Source organism: Oncorhynchus kisutch, linkage group LG15 (genome assembly GCF_002021735.2).
Source record: "Oncorhynchus kisutch isolate 150728-3 linkage group LG15, Okis_V2, whole genome shotgun sequence".
In the NCBI taxonomy this organism is placed as follows: Eukaryota; Metazoa; Chordata; class Actinopteri; order Salmoniformes; family Salmonidae; genus Oncorhynchus; species Oncorhynchus kisutch.
Window position 1 is genome coordinate 75,707,605 of NC_034188.2, and position 24,360 is coordinate 75,731,964.

The 24,360-nt window shown below is 43.0% G+C and overlaps 1 protein-coding gene and 1 long non-coding RNA gene across 11 annotated transcripts; both read right to left on the reverse strand.

The window, feature by feature from the left end:
• Positions 1–226: 226 nt before the first annotated feature.
• On the reverse strand, positions 227–8,815 carry gpr55a (G protein-coupled receptor 55a). 6 transcript variants are annotated; one of them, XM_031791109.1, is made up of 5 exons: positions 8,706–8,812; positions 5,450–5,527; positions 4,248–5,070; positions 3,724–4,104; positions 227–2,126 (listed from the first exon to the last, which is right to left on the reverse strand). In XM_031791109.1, exon 5 carries the CDS (start codon positions 2,120–2,122, stop codon positions 1,103–1,105), a length of 1,020 nt encoding a protein of 339 aa, XP_031646969.1. In that variant the 5' UTR covers positions 2,123–2,126; positions 3,724–4,104; positions 4,248–5,070; positions 5,450–5,527; positions 8,706–8,812; the 3' UTR covers positions 227–1,102. The 6 variants fall into 6 exon arrangements, with proteins under 6 accessions (XP_031646969.1, XP_031646967.1, XP_031646970.1 ...); XM_031791107.1 differs by having other exon boundaries at positions 4,248–5,527; XM_031791110.1 differs by lacking the exon at positions 5,450–5,527 and having other exon boundaries at positions 4,248–4,368; positions 8,706–8,805.
• Positions 8,816–11,503: 2,688 nt separating this feature from the next.
• On the reverse strand, positions 11,504–19,478 carry LOC109906112 (uncharacterized). Of its 5 annotated transcripts, none has more exons than XR_004203195.1 (6): positions 19,050–19,464; positions 18,757–18,914; positions 18,560–18,644; positions 17,359–17,566; positions 17,075–17,184; positions 11,504–15,902 (listed from the first exon to the last, which is right to left on the reverse strand). It is a non-coding gene; the product is annotated as an uncharacterized LOC109906112 (long non-coding RNA). The 5 variants fall into 5 exon arrangements; XR_004203193.1 differs by lacking the exon at positions 11,504–15,902 and having other exon boundaries at positions 16,847–17,184; positions 19,050–19,085; positions 19,381–19,478; XR_004203194.1 differs by lacking the exon at positions 11,504–15,902 and having other exon boundaries at positions 16,847–17,184; positions 17,359–17,521.
• Between the last annotated feature and the right edge of the window lie 4,882 nt (positions 19,479–24,360).

Sequence of the window (24,360 nt, forward strand, 5' to 3'; positions counted from 1 at the left end):
CACACAGGTGGATTGTATTTATCATCATTAGTCATTTAGGTCAACATTGGATCATTCAGAGATCCTCACTGAACTTCTGGAGAGAGTTTGCTGCACTGAAAGTAAAGGGGCTGAATAATTTTGCACGCCCAATTTTTCAGTTTTTGATTTGTTAAAAAAGTTTGAAATATCCAATAAATGTCGTTCCACTTCATGATTGTGTCCCACTTGTTGTTGATTCTTCACAAAAAAAGACAGTTTTATATCTTTATGTTTGAAGCCTGAAATGTGGCAAAAGGTCGCAAAGTTCAAGGGGGCCGAATACTTTCGCAAGGCACTGTATCTCTTTTAGCCTTGCGGTGCTTTCTCACAGACACTCTGTTTTGGCGGCAATGGCTCACATATCTGCTCAGACCGTTTCTTATAAGAGGCAGAGACTAGAAAAGAACTGTGGAACAGTATTAAACCTTATAATGAATATATTGCTCATCTGTGGTCCAGGACCCTATAAATGTAGTGGGGGAGCGTCTTATAGCCCTTCCCCTTCTATTCATACAACATAAGCATAATCAATTATTGTAATACATCAATAATTTGGTGCAGCCACTATCATGACCCCAAGGTGACACCCATCAAAGCGATTACATGTGGCAGGCATTGATAGGGGGAGAGAGCTGTGGATTAGTGATGGAGGGGCGTTGAGGTCAGGTCAGGTCACCTTAAGGGAGAAATAAAAGTTTATGGCCCGTATCACTAGTGTCCTGCCTAACAGTAAGAATGATGTTTGTACAGATGGGTAGGAGGAGACTCAGCCTATGAGGAACAGTTAAATATCAGTGCTTGTGTGAAAATGTTTTTATCTGAATGCAGCTGTATTGACCCTCTGGGCAGAATAAACTTGGTTAAGCTTTCATAAATGTCCTTTGAGTTTTTTACTCTGAGAATTAGAACCTAACACCAGTCATTCATTCTTCGAGAGTCTTTCATGAGACTTCTCTCCTCTCTGTTGTGGTGATCTGAGTTTCCGTTTCCCAGATAGAGGTAATAGCCATCCATCTACAGGGAAATCGCCTCCACCCTGCTCTCCACTCCACTCCGATAAACCACACATATCTAGCAAGTCCTATCGATCTCCAGTGACCTGGTTGTCTGATCCTGCCTCTCTGGGTCCCTTGACCATGATGTTGTCCATCGGATGCTGGTTGATTTCCCCGGGCTTTGCCACGTTGTTCCCTCTAGTGGACATCCTCCTCCTCTCCTGGCTGGCAGTCAGCAGGTTCTCCTTCAGGATGAAGTAGTAGCAGACCCCGTCCGTCAGACAGTTGACACTGCCCAGACAGGTGCTGATGTGAACGAAGTCTCTGAGGGGGTCGATGACGTCTGGGTTCTCTGTGCCGTTCTTGGCCAGGAAGTAGACGACTGCGGCCACGTGGTACGGGATGAAGCACAGCATAAAGGCCACCAGGTTGCTCAGGACGATCTTCACAGACTTGTTGTCCCTCACCTTCTTGTCCAGCGGGTTCCGACGCCGCATGTCACTCAGGATCTGCATCACGCGCACTGAGAAGAACAACATAGTGACAGTGCTGATTGTGAATACCGTCTCCATGGCGACAATGATCCATTTCTTCCCCCAGGTTTCCCTGGAGAATCCCTCGAAACACCTGGTTTCGTTGTTGTTGTGCAGGCTAGTGGTGTTTTTGTTGTGGAGCTCATAGACGGGTGTGGTGAAAGCGAATACCGTCACCCACACAGCCAGGCATACCAGGGCAGCCTTCCGTGGCGAGCGTAGACGCTTGCCGTTGAATGGAAACCGCAGAGAAACATATCGGTCGCCCGAGATGCACACGATCAGTACGATGCTCCCATAGATGTTGACGAACACCAGGCTCTCCAGGAAGGTGCAGAAGCCCATGCTCAGGCCCCAGGTGCGGCCGAAGGCGTATATCTTGAAGGGCAGAGAAAAGATGAGAAGGCTGTCGTTGATGATCAGACTGCTGAGGTAGACTGTGGACTCAGTCCATCGACGGATCCTGAAGAGGAGGAGCCACAGGGTGGCCAGGTTGAGGGGTAAACCCACCACGAATGTGGGGACGTAGACAATCCATTGTATATAGCACACGTCCCTTTCACACAGTGGCATTTTACTGCAAACAGAGAGGGAAATAGAATACGCATATAAATGTCATTGCACTTTCACTTATGACACAATCAAATTATATTGATCACATACACATATTTAGCAGATGTTATTGCAGGTGTAGCAAAATGCTTGTGTTCCTAGCTCCAACAGTGCAGTAGTATCTAATAGTTCGCAAAAATACACACTAATCTAAAAGTAAAATAATTGAATTTAGAAATATATAAATATTAGATTGAGCTATGTCGGAGTGGCATTGACTAAAATACAGTAGAATAGAATACAGTATATACATACGAGATGAGTAAAGCAGTATGTAAACATTATTTACACATTATTAAAGTAACTAGTGTTCCATTATTAAAGTGGCAAGTGATTCCATGTCTATGTATATAGGGCAGCAGCCTCTAAGGTGCAGAGTTGAGTAACTGAGTGGTAGCTGGCTAGTGATGGCTATTTAACAGTCTGATAGCCTTGAGATAGAAGCTGTTTTTCAGTCTCTCGGTCCCAGCTTTGATGCACCTGTACTGACCTCGCAATCTGGATGATAGCGGGGTGAACAGGCAGTGGCTTGGGTGGTCCTTAATGATCTTTTTGGCCTTGCTGTGACATTGGGTGCTGTAGGTGTCCTGGGGGGCAGGTAGTTTGCCCCCGGTAATGCGTTGGGCAGACTGCACCGCCCTATTCAGAGCTCTGCAGTTGTGGGCGGTGCAGTTGTCATACCAGGCGGTGATATAGCCCGAGAGGATGCTCTCAATTGTGCATCTGTAAAAGTTTTAGGGACCAAGACAAATTTCTTCAGCCTCTTGAGGGCGCTGTTGCGTCTTCTCCATCACACTTGTCTGTGTGGGTGGACCATTTCAGATCATCAGTTATGTGTACGCAGAGGAACTTGAAGCTTTCCTCCTTCTCCACTGCGGTCCAGTTTATGTGGATAGGGGCTTGCTCCCTCTGCTGTTTCCTGAAGTTCACGATCAGCTCCTCTGTTTTGTTGATGTTGAGTGAGAGGTTATTTTCCTGGCACCACTCTCCCAGGTCCCTCACCTCCTCCCTGTAGGCTGTTTCGTCATTGTTGGGGCCTACTACTGTTGTGTCGTCTGCAAACTTGATGATTGAGTTGGAGATGTGCGTGGCCACACAGTCATGGGTGAACAGTGAGTACAGGACGGGGCTGAGCATGCTTCCCTTGTTGGGCCCCGGTGTTGAAAATCAGCGAAGTGGAGGTGTTGTTTCCTACCTTCACTACCTGGGGGCGGACTGTTCGGATGTCCAGGACCCAGTTGCACAGGGCGGGGTTCAGGCCCAGGGCCCCGAGCTTAATGATGAGCTTGGAGGGTATTATGGTGTTGAATGTTGAGCTACAGTCAATGAACAACATTCTTACATAGGTATTCCTTTTGTCCAGATGGGATAGGGCGGTGTGCAGTGTGATGGAGATTGCATCATCTGTGAACCTATTGGGTTCCACAGACGCAAATTGCAAATTGAAGTGGGTCTAGGGTGGCAGGTAAGGTAGAGGTGGTATAATCCTTAACTAACCTCTCAAAGAACTTCATGATGACAGGCTTGAGTGCTACGAGGCAATACTCATTTAGTTCAGTTACCTTTGCTTTCTTGGGTACGGGAACAATGGTGGACATCTTGAAGCAAGTGGGGACAGCAGATTGGGATAGGGAGAGATTGATTATGTCCGTAAACACTCCAGCCAGCTGGTCTGCGCATGCTCTGAGGACGCGGCTAGGGATGCCATCTAGGCTGGCAGCCTTGCGAGGGTCAACACGTTTAAATGTCTTATTCACTTCGGCCATGGAGAAGGAGAGTCGACAGTTCTTGGTAGCAGGCCGTGTCAGTGGCACTGTGTTATCCTCAAAGTGGGCGAAGAAGGTGTTTAGCTTGTCCGGAAGCAAGACGTGGCTGGTTGGCTCTAAGAACCGGCTCTTGTAGGTGAACGTTGGGAGCTGGCTCGCATATCAGAAGAGCCGAATCTATTTATAAAAAAATAAAATAATAAAGATATGAATAATTAAAGATTGAAATTAATAGAATTAACTAATTCAAAGAACGAAAGAAAAATAAAATGCTCAAGCGCACACACATTCGTTCTGTCTGCACAGACTAACAGCCTCACCTGTTGTTCCTGTCAATCAGACACGAAGTGTCAACCAATGAACCAAAGATGCGTGAGGGAGAGCCGAGCCAACACACTCACAGTCACACACTTAGCAGCCGAGGAGAGAGAAGAAGGACAGCTGTGAAAACAACAGCTGGAAAATGAGTCGGAAGCACAGTAGCATTTGGATGCATTTTAATAATGTAGATAATGTTAGAGCACAGTGTAGAATTTGCCAAAACAAAATCTCATATAAAGCCGGTTCTACACACAACCTTCCCTATGCGAACTGTGCACCCAACTGTGAAGCTAGCTGTAGCGGAGCTTCGAGAAACTAATAGGCCTGCTAGTGATAGTGGTGGAGCCAGCACCTCCACACGTGGAGATATATCCACTCAGTCAAGTAGGCCTACTCCACGACGCACAGCTACGCAGTCTTCTATGGACCAGTTTATGCCAAAGTCTATGTCTGTAGCAAAGGCCAAATTGATATTGCATTTTCTAAAATTATTGCCACCAAATTCCAGCCATTTTCGATCGTGGAGGACAGAGGTTTTAGAAACTATAGCAATAGTCTAAATCCAATGTACACAATTCCAAGCAAGAAAACCCTTTCAAAATCACTTATTCTACAACTGTACGAGAGCACACAGGCTTCAGTGTGGGGAAGAGTCCAAAAAGCTACTGCAGTTTGCCTTACCACTGACAGCTGGACATCAAGGGTAACCACTTCTTACATGTCAGTTACATGTCACTTCATTGAAGATTTTCCGTGTCTAGCTGTCTTCTGGAATGCTTTGAATTCAGCGACAGACACACCTCAGGGAACTTGGCAGAGGAACTGTTGAGTGTGACCAAAGAATGTCAGTAGATGGAAAAGAGGTCTGTTGTGTCAGCAACAATGCAGCTAACAACCAAAGCCATGAAAATGTTTAAATGGACCCATCATCCATGTCTTGCCGACACAATCAACCTGATTGTAAGATATGTTCTGAAGGTGATGAAGCCCACTGTGGACAAAGTGAAAGCAGCTGTGGAATACTTCCACAGGAGCACAATAAGTGCTGAAAAACTAAAGTCTACACAACGCCAGATGGGGATGCCTGAGCTGAGGCCTAAACAAGACTGAACTACAAGATGTAATTCAACATTTTATATGTTGAAGCGGTTTCTTCAGTCAAAGGATGCCATCCTCTCTACCCTGGCCATTGTCAATGCACCTGTTGGATGTCTGACCAAAGAGGAATGGGAGGTGGTGGAGGAGGTGTGCAGAGTCCTGGAACAATTTGAGCAGGTCACTGTGGAGATCAGTGGAGAGAGGTACAGTAAGCAGTTATTACTACATCATTATTTAATCCAGTATTTTATATGTATATGAGCCGTAAATAAGAATGTAGTATCAGTAGACAAAACATGAACCTGAACTAATAAGTTACTGTTCTCTCTTTTCAGCTATGTAACAACCTCAAAAATTATACTCATGTGTAAGGGCCTGCAGCGAATCACAGCCAGCAGCCAGAGAGAAGCAAATGTAACCACGGGACATGTGAAACCGCTGCACTTGACCCCAGGATTAAGAAGTTATCCTTCAGTGATGTCAGAACGACTGATGAGGCTATTCAAAGAATAACCTCAGCAGCAGGGAGGAACAGCCCCAGCAGTCAGCTGGTTCAGGCACCAGGGCAACAGGAAGAAGATGGATCAGATGGAGGAACAGCCCCAGCAGTCAGCTGGCTCAGGTACCAGGGCAACAGGAAGAAGAGGGATCAGATGGAGGAACAGCCCCAGCAGTCAGCTGGTTCAGGCACCAGGGCAACAGGAAGAAGAGGGATCAGATGGAGGAACGGCCCCAGCAGTCAGCTGGCTCAGGCACCAGGGCAACAGGAAGAAGAGGGATCAGATGGAGGAACAGCCCCAGCAGTCAGCTGGCTCAGGCACCAGGGCAATAGGAGGAAGAGGGATCAGATGGAGCAGAAGCACCAGCAGTCAGCTGGCTCAGGCACCAAGGCAACAGGAAGAAGAGGGAGGAACAGCCCCAGCAGTCAGCTGGCTCAGGCACCAAGGCAACAGGAAGAAGAGGGAGGAACAGCCCCAGCAGTCAGCTGGCTCAGGCACCAAGGCAACAGGAAGAAGAGGGAGGAACAGCCCCAGCAGTCAGCTGGCTCAGGCACCAAGGCAACAGGAAGAAGAGGGAGGAACAGCCCCAGCAGTCAGCTGGCTCAGGCACCAAGGCAACAGGAAGAAAAGGGAGGAACAGCCCCAGCAGTCAGCTGGCTCAGGCACCAAGGCAACAGGAAGAAGAGGGAGGAACAGCCCCAGCAGTCAGCTGGCTCAGGCACCAGGGCAACAGGAAGAAGAGTGAGGAACAGCCCCAGCAGTCAGCTGGCTCAGGCACCAAGGCAACAGGAAGAAGAGGGAGGAACAGCCCCAGCAGTCAGCTGGCTCAGGCACCAAGGCAACAGGAAGAAGAGGGAGGAACAGCCCCAGCAGTCAGCTGGCTCAGGCACCAGGGCAACAGGAGGAAGAGGGATCAGATGGAGCAGAAGCACCAGCAGTCAGCTGGCTCAGGCACCAGGGCAACAGGAAGAAGAGGGATCAGATGGAGCAGAAGCACAAGCAGTCAGCTGGCTCAGGCACCAGGGCAACAGGAAGAAGAGGGAGGAACAGCCCCAGCAGTCAGCTGGCTCAGGCACCAGGGCAACAGGAAGAAGAGGGAGGAACAGCCCCAGCAGTCAGCTGGCTCAGGCACCAGGGCAACAGGAAGAAGAGGGAGGAACAGCCCCAGCAGTCAGCTGGCTCAGGCACCAAGGCAACAGGAAGAAGAGGGAGGAACAGCCCCAGCAGTCAGCTGGCTCAGGCACCAAGGCAACAGGAAGAAAAGGGAGGAACAGCCCCAGCAGTCAGCTGGCTCAGGCACCAAGGCAACAGGAAGAAGAGGGAGGAACAGCCCCAGCAGTCAGCTGGCTCAGGCACCAGGGCAACAGGAAGAAGAGTGAGGAACAGCCCCAGCAGTCAGCTGGCTCAGGCACCAAGGCAACAGGAAGAAGAGGGAGGAACAGCCCCAGCAGTCAGCTGGCTCAGGCACCAAGGCAACAGGAAGAAGAGGGAGGAACAGCCCCAGCAGTCAGCTGGCTCAGGCACCAGGGCAACAGGAGGAAGAGGGATCAGATGGAGCAGAAGCACCAGCAGTCAGCTGGCTCAGGCACCAGGGCAACAGGAAGAAGAGGGATCAGATGGAGCAGAAGCACAAGCAGTCAGCTGGCTCAGGCACCAGGGCAACAGGAAGAAGAGGGAGGAACAGCCCCAGCAGTCAGCTGGCTCAGGCACCAAGGCAACAGGAAGAAGAGGGAGGAACAGCCCCAGCAGTCAGCTGGCTCAGGCACCAAGGCAACAGGAAGAAAAGGGAGGAACAGCCCCAGCAGTCAGCTGGCTCAGGCACCAAGGCAACAGGAAGAAGAGGGAGGAACAGCCCCAGCAGTCAGCTGGCTCAGGCACCAGGGCAACAGGAGGAAGAGGGATCAGATGGAGCAGAAGCACCAGCAGTAGTGCCACAAAACCCTGCTGTGTGGAGCTGTTTGACGAGAGAGCAATGTCATAATGGAGGTCTGATGCTATTTGGAGGAGCCCCTCCTGGTGGAAGAACAAGGCCTCTGTCTACCCACGGCTTACTAAAGTCATGACAGGGAGACTCTGAATAGTGGCCACATCCGTTCCCTCTGAGAGGGTCTTCTCGAAAACTGGACAAATAATTACTGAGAGAAGAAACCATCAGCCCCTCGAATGTGAGGCAGATTGCATTTCTGAATGCAAATCTCTGTGTGCTGCTGGTTATTACATGGCAATAAAGAAGAGAGAAAAGAGGGACCAGTTTAAAGTGGGATGCTGCAGTTTTGCACATTGTTATTTATTTGTCTTTGATATGGTGCAATATTCTATTATTATGTTGTTCAGATTGTATTCGTTTTGAATTGTTACATTTATATGCACTTTGTTTATATACATTACAAAGTTCTACTTTAAATGCAAATGTTTAATAGCATTCTTTTTCATAACTAACCAATGCATTTTAAAATACATTGTGGTTAAGGTAGAGTATGATTTCATTTATAAATTTAATTAGAATTGTTTTAAAAGCAATTATAGTCAAACTATCACAATCTGTTTAACTTGACTCTGTTGAGCTGAGTTGAATGAGCCAACTCACTGAAAAGAGACGGAATCACTACTGAAAAGGTCTGAACAGTGATTTTTCCCCATGGTAGAAAGTGCCTGTTTTTCCATTGTTTTAGGGATAGTGACATTGAAATGTCTCTAGAGGATTTAAGATTATACGACATCTCACAACAGCATAGCAGAAACCGTGGGTGAATGTAAATGTATGATGTGCTTTTAATTCTATAAAGCATGCAGTGACGAACTGGGAGCAAAACTCCTGTCCAAAAGTATTACAGTAGGCTACGGAAAAAAAACACTCACCGAAATCGTGTTGGAACCAAATCTTTTGGCTTTGAATACTTGATGGTAAGACACACTTTCACCTACAATAGACAGCCTGTCATGCCACTACTTCTTCCTCTGTGAAACAGTTGAACGCCCCCCCCCCCCCCCCCCCCCCGATCTGCTCTAGTCTAGTGCCGCTTTCGTTGACTAGATTGCATAGTTAAAGGAAGACAGTCATCAAGTATTGTGTGGTTTGAGCACATACCGTGGAAGCAGTTTCTGCTTAGGCCACGCTCACGTGGTTTAGCATGCTCTGTTGTTTTTTGATGTGAACCTTTTCACTGCCTTTGTAAGATATGTATGTTAACAGAAGGTGTTCCCCATTGATATAACTATATACGTTTCCTACGCAGGTTGGAGTTTGTCTTTTAGTATTTTCTAGAAGAAACCAAGCTGTATACGAAAAGTTTTCCAATTGTAAATCTCATTTTTTATCATATCATGATTCCAACAACTGTCATTGCTAATGCACACATTCACATACAGTATGAGTGGGAGACTGTCTGGAAAAGTCTGAAACAGTGAAATATTATGTTATCCTTTCGTACAAAGAGGCACTAGAGGGAGCCACAGGAACAGCCAGGGGATATCTTGAGTACACTGCCAGGAGCCAACTAAAATTAATGTCTGTCTGTGTGTTTGAAATATAACTACTAAATATGTAATCTAGCTCTCTGGAAACTATGGTTCTTGCCTGAAAGTATTAGTAGACTTTTTCCTGAGAAGTCTGTCTGATACTGTAGTGCAGAGAACAATGTCCTTACGACATAGCATACATCACCACCACAACCACATCCTCATTTCATTTCCATCTCACTTTTCCTACTTTGTCAGTGATCTTCCAGTCTATGGAGGACCAAGACGGCCAAAGTAAAAAAGATTATGAATACATAAATAAATCCATAAATATATATGCAGGTAAATGTAAAAATAAATGAATGACCTTACTCCCATTGGTTGATCGGTATCAGAGTACGAAGATTGACTTCACATGCATGGTTTCTATGACACAGACACTACGCAATATGGCTACACGAATGCAAGAGACAGCCAGAGATTTGAGAGTTTTGGCTAACCTAGCTGAAAATGCTTGTGCTGAATCTGACTATTTACTTTTTTGTGTGGAGTCTCTGGCTGACAATTTGTTCCAGTTAGCTGCATCTACTGACACAGAGGTTGACCCTGTAGTGTTCAGCAATTTGGTAACCAAACAGGTCTCTAACCCATTACGTCACCCATCCCCTCCATTCTCAGTTGAACTCATGCCACTGGGGTGGCGCCTGCGCTCCATTAAGTGCTGTACTAACCGTCACAGAGCAACGTTTATGCCAGAGGCCTATTCAACAAGCTGGGACAGGGATCAGGATGTATTTGTTATATATTTATTACCAATTCACTCATCATCATGTCCATTTGCATTACTGTCTTGAAGTGTAAAGCCAATGTCAGTCAAAGAAAAAATAACACATCCATCCAGTGATTGAAGAGTGAAGATGATTTTGACTATGTTAGATGGAACCTTTAATATTCCAGTAAACGAAACAATACAATTTCTTTATTACAGATGGTGATTTGTAGTTCATGGTAGCATTGATGGTTTTAGGCATCTAATCGTGTACCTCAGCGCCGCCACCAACAACCGGGCCTCCACAGTGATGAACAGCTTCCTTGAAGCAGTCAACACCTGTGGAGTGCCATCACGCGTTAGGTCTGACAAAGGAGGAGAACATGTTCAAGTGGCACACTTCATGGTGTCCACCAGAGGCCTAAACAGGGAATTCCCATCTCACTGGTAGAAGTACACAGAATCAGAGGTATAATCATTTTTATAATAATTGTGTATATTTTCCTACTTCTTCAAATCAACATTATTAGCTTAAATGGCCAATTATGTTTTGTTAAATTTGCAGATAAACATGTTTACGAAGCAAAGGAGTTATCAGAATGATATTGAGGTTCTGTTAGGTTTGTGTTAGGTCACATGCTAAATTGCTCTGATTAGTTAACATTCTTACAACTTTTTTGCATAGAAAGAGTTGTGACTGTAGACAACTGTGGTGATTTTATGAATAACAATAACAACATATCTCTCTCCCCCAACTCTTTCTCTCACACTCTTATGCTTTTCTGCTTTGTCTCTTTATCCAGGATAAATGACTGTGGAGGGATGTTTCTGCTTTGTCTCTTTATACAGGATAAATGACTGTGGAGGGATGTTTCTGCTTTGTCTCTTTATCCAGGATAAATGACTGTGGAGGGATGTTTCTGCTTTGTCTCTTTATCCAGGATAAATGACTGTGGAGGGATGTTTCTGCTTTGTCTCTTTATCCAGGATAAATGACTGTGGAGGGATGTTTCTGCTTTGTCTCTTTATCCAGGATAAATGACTGTGGAGGGATGTCTTTGGGGGGAGTGTTGGACATCTTCTATGCTTCTTTCTGCAACCTGGAGAGGGAGGGTCTACTCAACCTAGAGGAAGAGATCCACATCTATGCCCTGAACTGGAGATTTATTCTACAAATCCAAAGGCACCTGCAGTTCTTCAAGGACAGCTGGAACCACCATTGATTGCGCACTGAGGGGAATCAGTCACCACTGCAGCTATGGACTCAGAATCAACGTGAGGGATATCATGACCCCCTCCAGGTTTGTACTTTAAATAATGTTAGCAAGTACACTTCTAATGCATGACACACAAATTTGTACATATGAATAAGTATGAATGTAAGCAGCAATCAATGATGCAAATAATAAAATAATTAAATTGGTTAACATTATTTTACCACATTTTATTTAACATGATTAGAGATAAATTGCAACTACCTGTGGTATTTTTTTTACACTGCAAACAAACACTGTATTCCCAAATGACCTTGTTCAATTGTGATTCCCATTCCTTTATTATTTGCATAGAATAGACATGCTCATATTTTACTGTTGATCTCACATTAGGTTGACATGGAATACAGCCTTGACGGGGGAGGTCCTTATGGTCACCATCTTGAAGGAGTCACAGTCCCTGAGGTTCAGCTTCCACGGCCATTGACTGACATGGAAGTGCAAACATTGCCAGATGCTCAAGGTTCTTTTTCCAGCGTCTTAAATGTCTATAGTGAGACAGTTGCCATATTATCAGATATAATTGGAGATGTTTAAAAGCCTGGGTCTGAGAATTGAATTGATTTCAGTATTTGTATTGGTCAAACTATCTCCAAGAGAATTTCAAATGCTGATAGTTTCTATGTAACAGCAAATGCTGTTTGAGCTGTTTTGGCTGTTCTCACTGAGTCATTCACACTGAGGGCAGGTCAGAGTCTGGGAGTCCCCATCGCAAGGTGCAATTGTCTGCAAATAACATGCAATTGACTGATAAGACAAGTGCCATCTATTATGATACAAACAAGCTGTGATTTCTGACATTAAATGAGTTGGCTTTAGCTAAAGAAGGTTATTTACAAATTGATGGCAATTTGAACAATTGAGCTCCACTCATTCAAACTCATCATGCAACAAGCAAAACACTGTAATAAGAAACTATAAGCTGAACAGTGAGTCAAGATGGTACACTGTAAAATGTCCTGTATATGGCTGATTTAGTTCCAAAGCATTTTACCTCCCAAAAGAATGAGCGAATGTGACGTAAAATCCCTCATCGATTGTCTGACAACTTGTCTAGGGTGTATTCATTTGCCGAAGTGCTTTACTTTAGTGCTGTTCTGTGAAATAAACTGTCATCACAAATTTTGAGTTTGCCTTTAAAAATCAGATTTAATCCCAAAGTACACCAGGAAGCATGGTAAACAAACATTAATGATGCTTACTTGTGGAGCCTTCAGAAAGGGTGTTCAATAACCGCTCAATTCTATTCTTTAATTTGAATTTGTAGTTTGCCCTGTCCTCATTGACTGTCTCAGTAAAACTGCAGTGAGAAACAGTCAATAATAAGACATGCTGCTGTCTTTACACTAGTGAGCAGTTCAACTAAAGAGTAGAACAAAAAGTGTCACTTCAACTTCAGCTGAATGTCTTCTTCACGACTGTTTAAAGAATATATGAAAACGTTTATTTCTGGTGATGTATGTCTAACTATCAATCATGCCCCTCCTGAGACAAGCAAACTCAAAATACCACCCTCACCATATCACGCACCGTAATGACCATTGTAGTCCTTCTATTCCTCAGTGCTATCTATGCTGTAATAATCTGGGGCGAACACTGCAACAGTGTGGAAAGGCTTGCCGACACAGCCTGCTCTCCACAGACCCCCAGAACACAGAGGCAACGGCCTCTGGAGCAACTTATGATTTCAATTTGAGCCAGGCCACGGAACGAGGACATCACATCAAGGGATGTGCAAGGGATGGAACGTGAGCGGGGGCCTCAAACAGGATCAGGTGCTACAAACCCTATCAAGACCAACTGAAGCCAGTCACCTTGGTAGGGCACACTAATATGTGTAAATGGGCCTCTCCCTTTTCACTAGACTGTATAATTTTCTTCCTTAAATGTTTGGACTCCGAGGGAAGTTTGATATAAGGTGTTAGTGGAAGTGCAAGTGGAGCGACCCCAAATCTGGCTTCTGTTACAATACACTACATCAGGTTTATTCAGTGTCAGGATTCCCTGGGCTAAAGCCCTTATCACCTTGAAACACCGCCCTCTCATCAGGAAAGTTCAGGGGTCAAACGGCTGCACTGCCCATCTACTGTCAGATTTCTAACACCGGGGAGGTCTTGAGGCACAGCTCACATGTTCATCACTGTGTGTGACAGGAAACACTGTCTACTGGGTGCTGAATTAACAGTTCACTGTAAATGACCTGCAGTCACATATTCTCAACGTCCCCAAATAATAGATTCATGATATACTGGATCTTACTGTATTAATGAACTGTGCCAAAGGCCTTGGAGCATATTTCAATATAAGAAAAGGCAGAGGGCTGAGAAATAAGAGTAAAGCCTTATCACTCTGTCCCACACTGTTTGAACATTTATACAGCTTTAGAGCTATAAATTCCATATCTTACAGTACAAGGCAGAGAAGACTTCCTAACTGCGGAGTGCACACAGTCATAATTTGTTGTTTATTCAGAAGGGCTTGTCCTTCCTAAAACGTCTAGTTAAATTCAACAGACAGGCTGTCTGAGGTAACTCAGTAATTACGCAGAAACATGACAAATTCCAATGTTTTTCTAAGGAAGTGAGACATAACAAGGCAGAAAGATGCCCGTTTGAATTCCTAACATTGCTTTGGCTTGGATCTGGCCCCTTACCCATGGGCATGCTACATTTAAGACTCTGGCTGGTTTTTAGCATTTAGGCCACCCAGATTTCCCCTGGCCTCTGCGTTAATTACTCAAAACAGTATTTGACCTGTTCAGTTGAATTTTACAAGCCCAGAGTGCACTCATGCAGTTGGGATGCCCCTGCACTGAACCCTGTACACTTTAGAATTTTTTCAGAATCTATTTGTTTTCACTTCATTGCCTCTGGTGTCCTGCTCCTCTCAGACCCAGTTCACAGCAATAAAGAAACCCCTCACCTGGTGTAAAAGTGGAGGTATTTGTCTTTATCAGGCCTTTCAGACTCTGGACCTTATGAACACCAATGTTGGTTAATATACATCAGGCGCTTTATTGCAGAAAACGAGCGCAAAATGGATCCAGCAAAGCGGCAGGCATGTGAAGGTCAAGTTAAACTGGAGGAGCGATGGGCCTCGTTTGTCAAGGGCACCCCTAACGTTGATTGGCCAGTTGAGACACCTTCTTCCTCAGTGTGGTGGAAAACACATTTCAGGGTAAATACAGTCATATAGAGTGGATATGTTGTAGATATATCAAAAATATTCAAACATCAGATGAAGCATCAGTTTTTTCAGTCTCTTGTACAGTTTGAGGGTAACTTGCCTTACAGTTCACCTTGTAGTGCAGCCAGGCATAGAACAAGTGCATGGGAATTCTGATATACCACACAATATTCCCTAATACAGCATGTTTCCCACAGTTGGAAAACCCCACCTGGCTTCAAAAGTAAATAGTTTGCCATCTATAAAGAGGAGATGTTAGTCACAATTAGCATTGATTTCTTTGAGAGGGACCCAGAACACATACCAACTCAATATTTGTCCTCATGTACTTAATTCCTTTATCCAATATAGAAATGAGGCAGTGCATTAATATCACCATTTCCTAGAAATTCCTTTCAATTTTTATTTTATTTACAACCAGCAATTATTTTCCTCCGTTTGTGGCCATCAAGTTGGATTAGCCAACTACTCGGAGCTTCTAAAAGGCACATTTCTCTTCTGCTGCTTGACTGCCTAGGCACTTCCTTGAGGAAACCTTTTAAGACAGGACTTTTAAATAGGGATAATGGGAGTATATATGGAGGGTAGGCCATTGAACTGGCCCATCAGCTTCAGGTTCCTCCTCCAATAGGATCTATCTAGAATGCATCGGCCTGCAAGGCCATTGGGAATTGGGGCGGCAGGGTAGCCTAGTGATTAGAGTGTTGGAATAGTAACCGAAAGGTTGCAAGTTCAAATCCCCGAGCTGACAAGGTCAACAAATCTGTCGTTCTGCCTCTGAACAGGCAGTTAACCCACTGTTCCTAGGCCGTCACTACCTTCATTCTAGCTGTCTAATCTTTCAAATTGTACAGCTTAGATTTTTTTGGTTAACCATTACCATTAGAATGTAAAATGTAAGCCACTTTATCAGTGTCTGTATCACGGTTTACTAAAGTATATCAAATAACAATAAAAAGCGGTATAAAACTTTTGAGCTGATGTGAACATCGTGTCTTCCTGCAGGGCTTTGAATCAAAACGGACCAAACCAAGAGTAGGATGAGGAGATGCTTGCCATCAGATCATTTTCAAAATCCTCATATGTCATAGTATTTTTTGACAGCTTCAGGGTAAAAAAAGAAAGAAAAAAAAGCACTCTTCAGCACCTCTGACAAATTCTTCAGCACCTCTGACAAATTCTTCAGCACCTCTGACAAATTCTTCAGCACCTCTGACAAATTCTTCAGCACCTCTGACAAATTCTTCAGCACCTCTGACAAATTCTTCAGCACCTCTGACAAATTCTTCAGCACCTCTGACAAATTCTTCAGCACCTCTGACAAATTCTTCAGGACCTCTGACAAATTCTTCAGGACCTCTGATGAACCTACAAAAAAAACCATATATATATATATATATATACACAAAAGATAAAAATGTTTCTCCGAACCAACTGGATGACATCCCGGACATCGTGGTCCACGCAGTCAGATAAGGTTATCGGTGCCGTCTCTGGTTCTCTGCCAAACAGTACATGTATGATAGCAGGGCTTAGTCTTGCAAGGTGTGGCCCACCATTTAAAAAAAAAAAAATGTAAGTGCCCAATCATGCACCCAGCTACTCCCCCCAAAATAAAATGACTTTCCAAAAGTGCCTGAGATGTGGAAGGAACACAATGGTCCTGCTCACCCTCAAAGGGCAAGGTCATCTTAAATAAACAGTTCTCTTTTTGACTGACCTGGGGAAAAACTGTTTTTCAATAATCTACAAGTCTATAAATCAATATATTAAAAAGATTTTCCATGACAGTGGACAGGACATACCTGGTGACCCCTTCTCCAATGGCAGTCACCTTGTAAACATATTTGAAATCAGTCAATGTAGAGTTACACAAGCTCAGCAAACCTAGCCATTGGATGCCATTGTGAGAAAAGGATTATGGCCCTGTTCCTTTCCACTAAGGAATCCCTCAAGCTCAAGGTCAGGTGGAAAATTGTACATTAACATTAATAACTAGCCCTAAAACGTGCTAAATTACCAATCCCTTAAAACTGATCTGTAAACCTTCAGAATATAAACCCTCATCTGAACCTGTCTCCAGACACACCTCCATTGCCAAATCTACAACTGGATGCTGACCGGTGGAGGAACTTGTCCCACCGGCTCTAGGGATAGCTGCACCGTCATTCGCCCCCGCCCTTTCAACCTGTGATTGACTTGAAGAGTTGAGCCGAGGAGTTAGGTATATCAGATACTAACAGTTATCTAAACAGAAGATTTTCATAACTCCCCTCTACAACAGCTGATAGCCTGACAGCCTGACAGTGAAGTGTTGTAATTATCATCTTTATCATAAAGAAATGTACAGGAACAATGAACCAAGAAGTTTACACCCATAACAGCTCAATTCAATTGTACCTTTTCCAAATGATCAAACTACTTAAGTGTTCTGTTATTGATGTGCAACATGACCATACCATCACTTGTAATGATGAGTGCACCTTCCATAAATGGAGAATATCATATTTTCCCAACATCACCATGATTAATGGCATTACCTGGAGCAGGCTTCACTGTGCCTTCTTATTTGTGCAAAGTAAAGTTGTTCTTCACAGTTTAGGCATTGTGTCAATGATCCACTTTGAGCAACAACTGAATCATTCAGTTCCTAATTGATGAGAAAATTACATAAATAAATACAAAAAACAGAGAAGACACTTATCATCTATAGATTTTTGTTATCATCTGTTGTAAATATTGCTTAACACTCAACATATCTACTTTGGATTAGTAAGTGCTCTAAAGTTACTTAAAAGTGCATAAACTGAGAAATTAGACTTACATGCTACATACGCAAATTCCTTTACAGTGGGCGAATGTAGAGTAGCACGACACAAGGGTCTTTCAGATATCTCAAACTGTAGCCCCGATTGGGGCATGGGACAGGTATAGGATGATGGCTCTGTGTAGTTCCAGAAATTCCAGAACCCGCCCTCGTCTCTCAACTTTGGAAACAAAGTTAAAATGAACTTGTGAACTTTCTTGATTACCTGTGAGATAATGACAAACAAAAAATATACATAACTTGCAAACCTGATTTTTATCATTATATACACTTTTTATTAGGTACACCTATCTAGTATTGGGTAGAACCCCCTTCTGCCTCCACAACAGCCTGAATTATTCACAGGGTTGTACATTAAGAGATGCCCTTCTGCACACCACTTTTTAAACAGCTGTTATTTGAGCATTTGTGGCCTTTCTGTTAGCTTAATTTAAAAAATAAAATACAAAGTTTACCTTTATTTAACCAGGAAGGGCTGTTTTTGAGATGCTGGAACCACCATGTGTGGCACCGACAATCATACCACGGTCAAAGTTTCTTGGATTACGCATCTTGCCCGTTCTGTTTGGTCGGACAACAACTAAAGCTCTCTACTCTATAGATTGAGTTGCAGGCAGCCACATGATTCGCTGTTCGAAGGAGCAGGCTATTTGCGTTAACACGCAGATGTACCTAATAAAGTGTGTACATCTCTAACTGACAGGACCTTCATAATGGTGTGATATTTGGGCCAGCTGTCCAGCTTCTTGCACTATGGTGAAGATCTATGATCAAATTTCCCCTGTCTATATTATATCCTTATTCTTTGCTAGATAGAAAAAAACTGACCCTAGATCTGCACCCATACTCTGAGAAGCCTGATAACTACATGCCCAGACTAGCTTTAATTAATCACATGAGTAGGATTTAATATTTAATAGCCATAGTTATCAGGCTTCTCAGAGTACAGGTGTCGATCTAAGGTCAGTATTATACACTACGTAAATTGAATTCAAATATGCAAGAATCTCTTCATAATTCAACAAGAAACTCTCTATACATAAAAGTTATATGTTCTAAAACTTAGATTTGTGCATGCCTATGCACACCATAAATCAAATTGTCAAAATATTGCACAAAACAATTTGGTTCACTCTGTTGTCTATCAAGTGGTGTGACCATGATTCTTTTTCAGCACAACTTTTGTCAGATGGCATACCTGGAAAGTTCTGGTGCCTCTCACCCAACCCCACTGCCTGGAGGTGCTCTTTACCAATCCTGCTTGGGACAGTAGTTGTGTATTTCTGCCCAAGACAGCGTCAGTCATCGGAGGCACAATCTTACTTTACACTTGGTTGTAAATGATATTATAATATTAATTATAATACATTATTCTTTGTATATTAGCTAGCTCACCATCAACATGTTGTAGGCTACTCAACCCCTTGAAGTGCCAGACGAAACGCTAGACGCAGCGCCAGATGAAACGCTAGACGCAGCGCCAGATGAAACGCTTGAAGCAGTGCCAGATGAAACGCTTGAAGCAGTGCCAGATGAGGTCCCAGATGAATTTGCTGTTGACAATGAAATTGTACAATACAAATTATCAGCATGCACCATTAGGTCTACATATCAACGGAATAAAATATGTAGCTATACAATATAATTCAAACTGCAGAGGAGTATATTGCTAAGTTACCCATGCTTACCTCTAAACTTGACCGCACCATTTCAGAGATATCTACCTAGGGAAATATTCAAATATTTTCTTTGTGGACTGCTAGACAATCAACCATGCATGCTAGCTATCTAATGCTACAACAGTGGAGTGAAAAGCAAATGATTCGAGCTAGCTTTGGCCAGTCTGCACTCTTCCCTTTGGTGAACATGTGTTCCTTTGGTCAGTCTGCTTGCTAAATTAACGTTAACGGTCTGAACATGTGATTTCTATGTGCGCGAAACGTACACGTGAAATAATGTTCAACTGACGCCCAGCAAAAATCGAATTTATACTTTCAGAGTATGTCTCATTATACGTACAGTACTCTATTCCTCCATGCAGATCCGCCGCATCTCGACGAAACTCAGACACTAACACTCGTAAACATACACAAAGTCAGCCTCTTTCTCCCTATCTAGGGAGGATCTACAGCCTATCCGCACTCTGTGCTTGATTGCTATGCCCGAATGTTAAAGTCCCGCCTCATCATTTGCATAGAGACGAAAAAATACAGAAGTAAATAAATAATAGTTGACAATAATAAATAAATAGGGAAATAAATAAAAACAGGAATACATGGACAAGAAAATAAATGAACAGGGAAATAAATAAATAGGGAAAATAATAATTAGGAAAATACATATTTTGGCAAAATGCAAAAGTACTAATTTTTATCAAATTGTGTTATTTATTGATTGATTTACGTGTAAATTCATTTATTTTTACATTTACGTGCATATGTATTTATAGATGTATTTCTTTCTTTATATATTCATTTATTTTAGATTTTGGCCGTCTTGGTCCTCCACAGGATTGTGTCGAGGCACAGATCTGGGGAAGGTTACCAAAAAACATCTGCAGCATTGAAGGTCAACAAGAACAGAGTGGCTTCCACCATTCCTAAATGGAAGAAGTTGGGAACCACAAAGACTCTTCCTAGTGCTGGCCGCCCGGCCAAACTGAGCAATCGGGGGAGACGAGCCTTTGTCAGGGAAGTGACAAAGAACCCAATGGTCACTCTGACAGAGCTCCAGAGTTCCTCTGTGGAGATGGGGGAACCTTCCAGCCCACTTGGAGTTTGCCAAAAGGTACGTAAATGACTCTCAGATGATGAGAAACAAGATCCTCTGGTCTGATGATAACAAGATTGAATTGTTTGGCCTGTGTACCAAGCATTACATCTGGAGGAAACCAGGCACCATCCCTACGGGGAAGCATGGTGGTGGCAGCATCATGCTGTGCGGATGTTTTTCAGTGGCAGGGACTGGGAGACTAGCCAGTATCGAGGGAAAGATGAACGGAGCAAAGTATAGAGAGATCATTGATGAAAACCTGACCCAGAGCGCTCAGGACCTCAGACCGGGGCAAAAGTTCACCTTCCAACAGGACAGCGACCCTAAGCACACAGCCAAGACAACTCAGAATGTCCTTGAGTGGTCCAGCCAGAGCTCAGACTTGAACCCGATTGAACATCTCTGGAGAGACCTGAAAATAGTTGTGCAGCAACGCTCCCCATCCAACCTGACAGAGCTTGAGAGGATCTGCAGAGAAGAATGGGAGAAACCCCCCAAATACAGCGTCATACCCAAGAAGACTTGAGGCTGTAATCGCCACCAAAGATGCTTCAACAAAGTACTGAGTAAAGGGTCTGAATACTTAAATTTGATATAAATTTTTTAATTTTTAATATATTTTCAAACATTTCTAAAAACCTGTCTTTGCTTTGTCATTATAGGCTATTGTGTGTAGATTGATGAGGGGGAAAAAAACAATTTAATCGATTTTAAGAACAAGGCTGTAACGTAACAAAATGTTGAAAAAGTCAATGGGTCTGAATACTTTCCATATGCACTGTATTACTCCTAATAGGTTTTTTTGGTGTTTAAAAAAACCCGTTATGTAATATTATCTTATGTTGTTCTTATCTATAACTGTTCTGTACTCAGTCATGTATTTTTAAGTTGTTTGTGAACCCCAGAAGAGTAGCTGCTGCATGTGCAATAGCTAATGGAGATCCTAATAAACTACTGTGAGTTCCAAAAGCATTGGGACAGTGACAATTCTGTTGTTTTGCATCTGTACTCCAGCACTTCGGCTTTAAAATGTCAGCTTTAATTTGAGGTTATTTTCATCCATATCGGGTGAACATGTCCTCAACTGGCAGCTTCATTAAATAGTACCTGCAAAACACCCGTCTCAACGTCAAAAGTGAAGAGGCGACTCCGGGATGCTGGCTTTCTAGGCTTGTGAGGCGTCTGTTTCTCAAACTAGACACTCTAATGTACTTGTCCTCTTGCTCAGTTGTGCACCGGGGCCTCCCAATCCTCTTTCTATTCTGGTTAGCGCCAGTTTGTGCTGTTCTGTGAAGGAAGCAGTACACAGTGTTGTACGAGATCTTAAGTTTCTTGGCAATTTCTCGCATGGAATAGCCTTCATTCAGAACAAGAATAGAATGATGAGTTTCAGAAGAAAGGCTTTTGTTTCTTGCCATTTAGAGCCTGTAATCGAACCCACAAGGGCTGATGCTCCAGATACTCAACAAGTCTAAAGAAGGTCAGTTTTATTGCTTCTTTAATCAGGACATCAATTTTCAGCTGTGCTAACATAATTGCAAAAGGGATCAATTAGCCTTTTAAAATGATAAACTTGGATTTGCTAACACAACGTGCCATTGGAACACAGGAGAGATGGTTGCTGATAATGGGCCTCTGTACACCTATGTAGATATTCCATTCAAAATCTGCCGTTTCCAGCTGCAATAGTCGTTTACAACATTAACAATGTCTACACTGTAATTCTGATCAATTTGATGTTATTTTAATGGACAAGAAATGTGTTTTTCTTTCAAAAACAAGGACATTTCTAAGTGACCCCAAACTTTTGAACGGTAGTGTATATGTTTTTGTTGTTTGTTATAGGACCAAAACGATGTGATAAATCTCTGTGTTGGATAGATAACTCTTCGTGTTGTTGTTTGTTTAGTGTTTTCCAATTTTCCCAAAAGTGACTAGAGTCTATAGATTCTTCAATTACATTGAGCTGATTTCTGACGTTTTTTCCCCGTTGTGTATTTATTTCTGTATTGTTTTAGTGATTCACCATAGTGAAGACATGGGCTCAGGCTTTCTGGGTCTCTATGTTTTTGGTTGGATAGATTTTCTGAATTTCTTTCTTAGGTTTTTACATTGTTCATCAAATAATTTGTCAATGTGGTTGATTTTCTTAAGTTTTCTGGTTGAAATTTTGGGATTTGAGAGGACAAATATAATGTTTAGGCTTTCTACTGCTAAGTTTACACCTTCACTATTACAGTGAAACGTTTTGTCCAGGAAGTTGTCTGAAAGGGATTGCATTTATTGTTGCCTAATTGTTTATTGGTAGGTTTCCACACTACTTTCCTTCTATCTATAGCATTTCTTAATATTATTCCGTTCCTTTGGCTTTGATGCCTCATGATTGAGTATTGCTCTGTTCAAGTAGACTGTGATTTTGCTGTGATCTGATAGGGGTGTCAGTGGGCTGATTGTGAATGCTCTGATAGACTCTGGGTTGAGGTTAGTGATAAAGTAGTGTACAGTACTAATGCCAAGAGATGAGCTATAGGTGTACCTACAGTAGGAGTCCCCTCGAAGCCTACCATTGACTATTTACAGTGGTGTAATGTACTTAAGGAGTCCCTTCGAAGCCTACCATTGACTATTTACAGTGGTGTAAAGTACTTAAGGAGTCCCTTCGAAGCCTACCATTGACTATTTACAGTGGTGTAAAGTACTTAGGAAGTCCCTTCGAAGCCTACCATTGACTATTTACAGTGGTGTAAAGTACTTAAGGAGTCCCTTCGAAGTCTACCATTGACTATTTACAGTGGTGTAAAGTACTTAAGGAGTCCCTTCGAAGCCTACCATTGACTATTTACAGTGGTGTAAAGTACTTAAGGAGTCCCTTCGAAGTCTACCATTGACTATTTACAGTGGTGTAAAGTACTTAAGGAGTCCCTTCGAAGCCTACCATTGACTATTTACAGTGGTGTAAAGTACTTAAGGAGTCCCCTCGAAGCCTACCATTGACTATTTACAGTGGTGTAAAGTACTTAAGGAGTCCCTTCGAAGCCTACCATTGACTATTTACAGTGGTGTAAAGTACTTAAGGAGTCCCCTCGAAGCCTACCATTGACTATTTACAGTGGTGTAAAGTACTTAAGTAAAAATACTACTTAAGTCGTTTTTTTGGTATCTGTACTTTACTTTACTATTTAACTTTTACTTCACTAGATTCCTAAAGAAAACAATGTACTTATTACTCCATACATTTTCCCTGACACCCAAAAGTACTCGTTACATTTTGACAGGAAAATGGTCTAATTCATACACTTATCAAGAGAACATCTTTTGTCATCCCTACTGCATCTGATCTGGTGGACTCATGTACAGTAAGTCATTAATGCCATATGTTCATACAAGAGACCACAGGAAACGTATTTGATCAGAGGTTAGTTTGTGTAACAAGGATTGCAACCCAGAGTTTACACTTCCAGTAATTTGCAAGCAGGACACTCAGTTCTAAAGATGGTGGTTTCCCTTTGTATCCCCTACTGTGGTTCACCCTGCCCAGGGTGATGTGCCTTAACTTTAACACCATATAAGTTCATAATTATCAGTTGCTAATACAAAGATGTGTTTGTATCAGAAACTTTCTCTCCAAAAATTACGCAGAAAAATGTATCCATGTTTTTGTTACTTCTAGGTTAGACTACTGCAATGCTCTATTTTCCGGCTACCCAGATAAAGTACTAAATAAACTTCAGTTAGTGCTAAACAGGGCTGCTAGAATCTTGACTAGAACCAAACAATTTGATCTAGCTAGCCTCCCTACACTGGCTTCCTGTTAAGGCTAGGGCTGATTTCAAGGTTTTACTGCTAACCTACAAAACATTACATGGGCTTGCTCCTACCTATCTTTTGGATTTGGTCCTGCCGAACAGCCGGAGGCAGGGCTTTCTCCTATAGAGCTCCATTTTTATGGAATGGTCTGCCTATCCATGTGAGAGACGCAGACAAGGTCTCAACCTTTAAGTCTTTATTGAAGACTCATCTCTTGGATTTGTACTGTAGATATGTGGTAGTGGTGGAGTAGGGGCCTGAGGGCACACAGTGTGTTGTGAAGTCTGTGAATGTATTGTAATGTTTCTAAAATTGTATAAATGGCCTTAATTTTGCTGGACACCAGGAAGAGTAGCTGCTCCCAAGGCAACAGCTAATGGGGATCCATAGTAAATACAAATACAAATCTCTTCAGTAGGT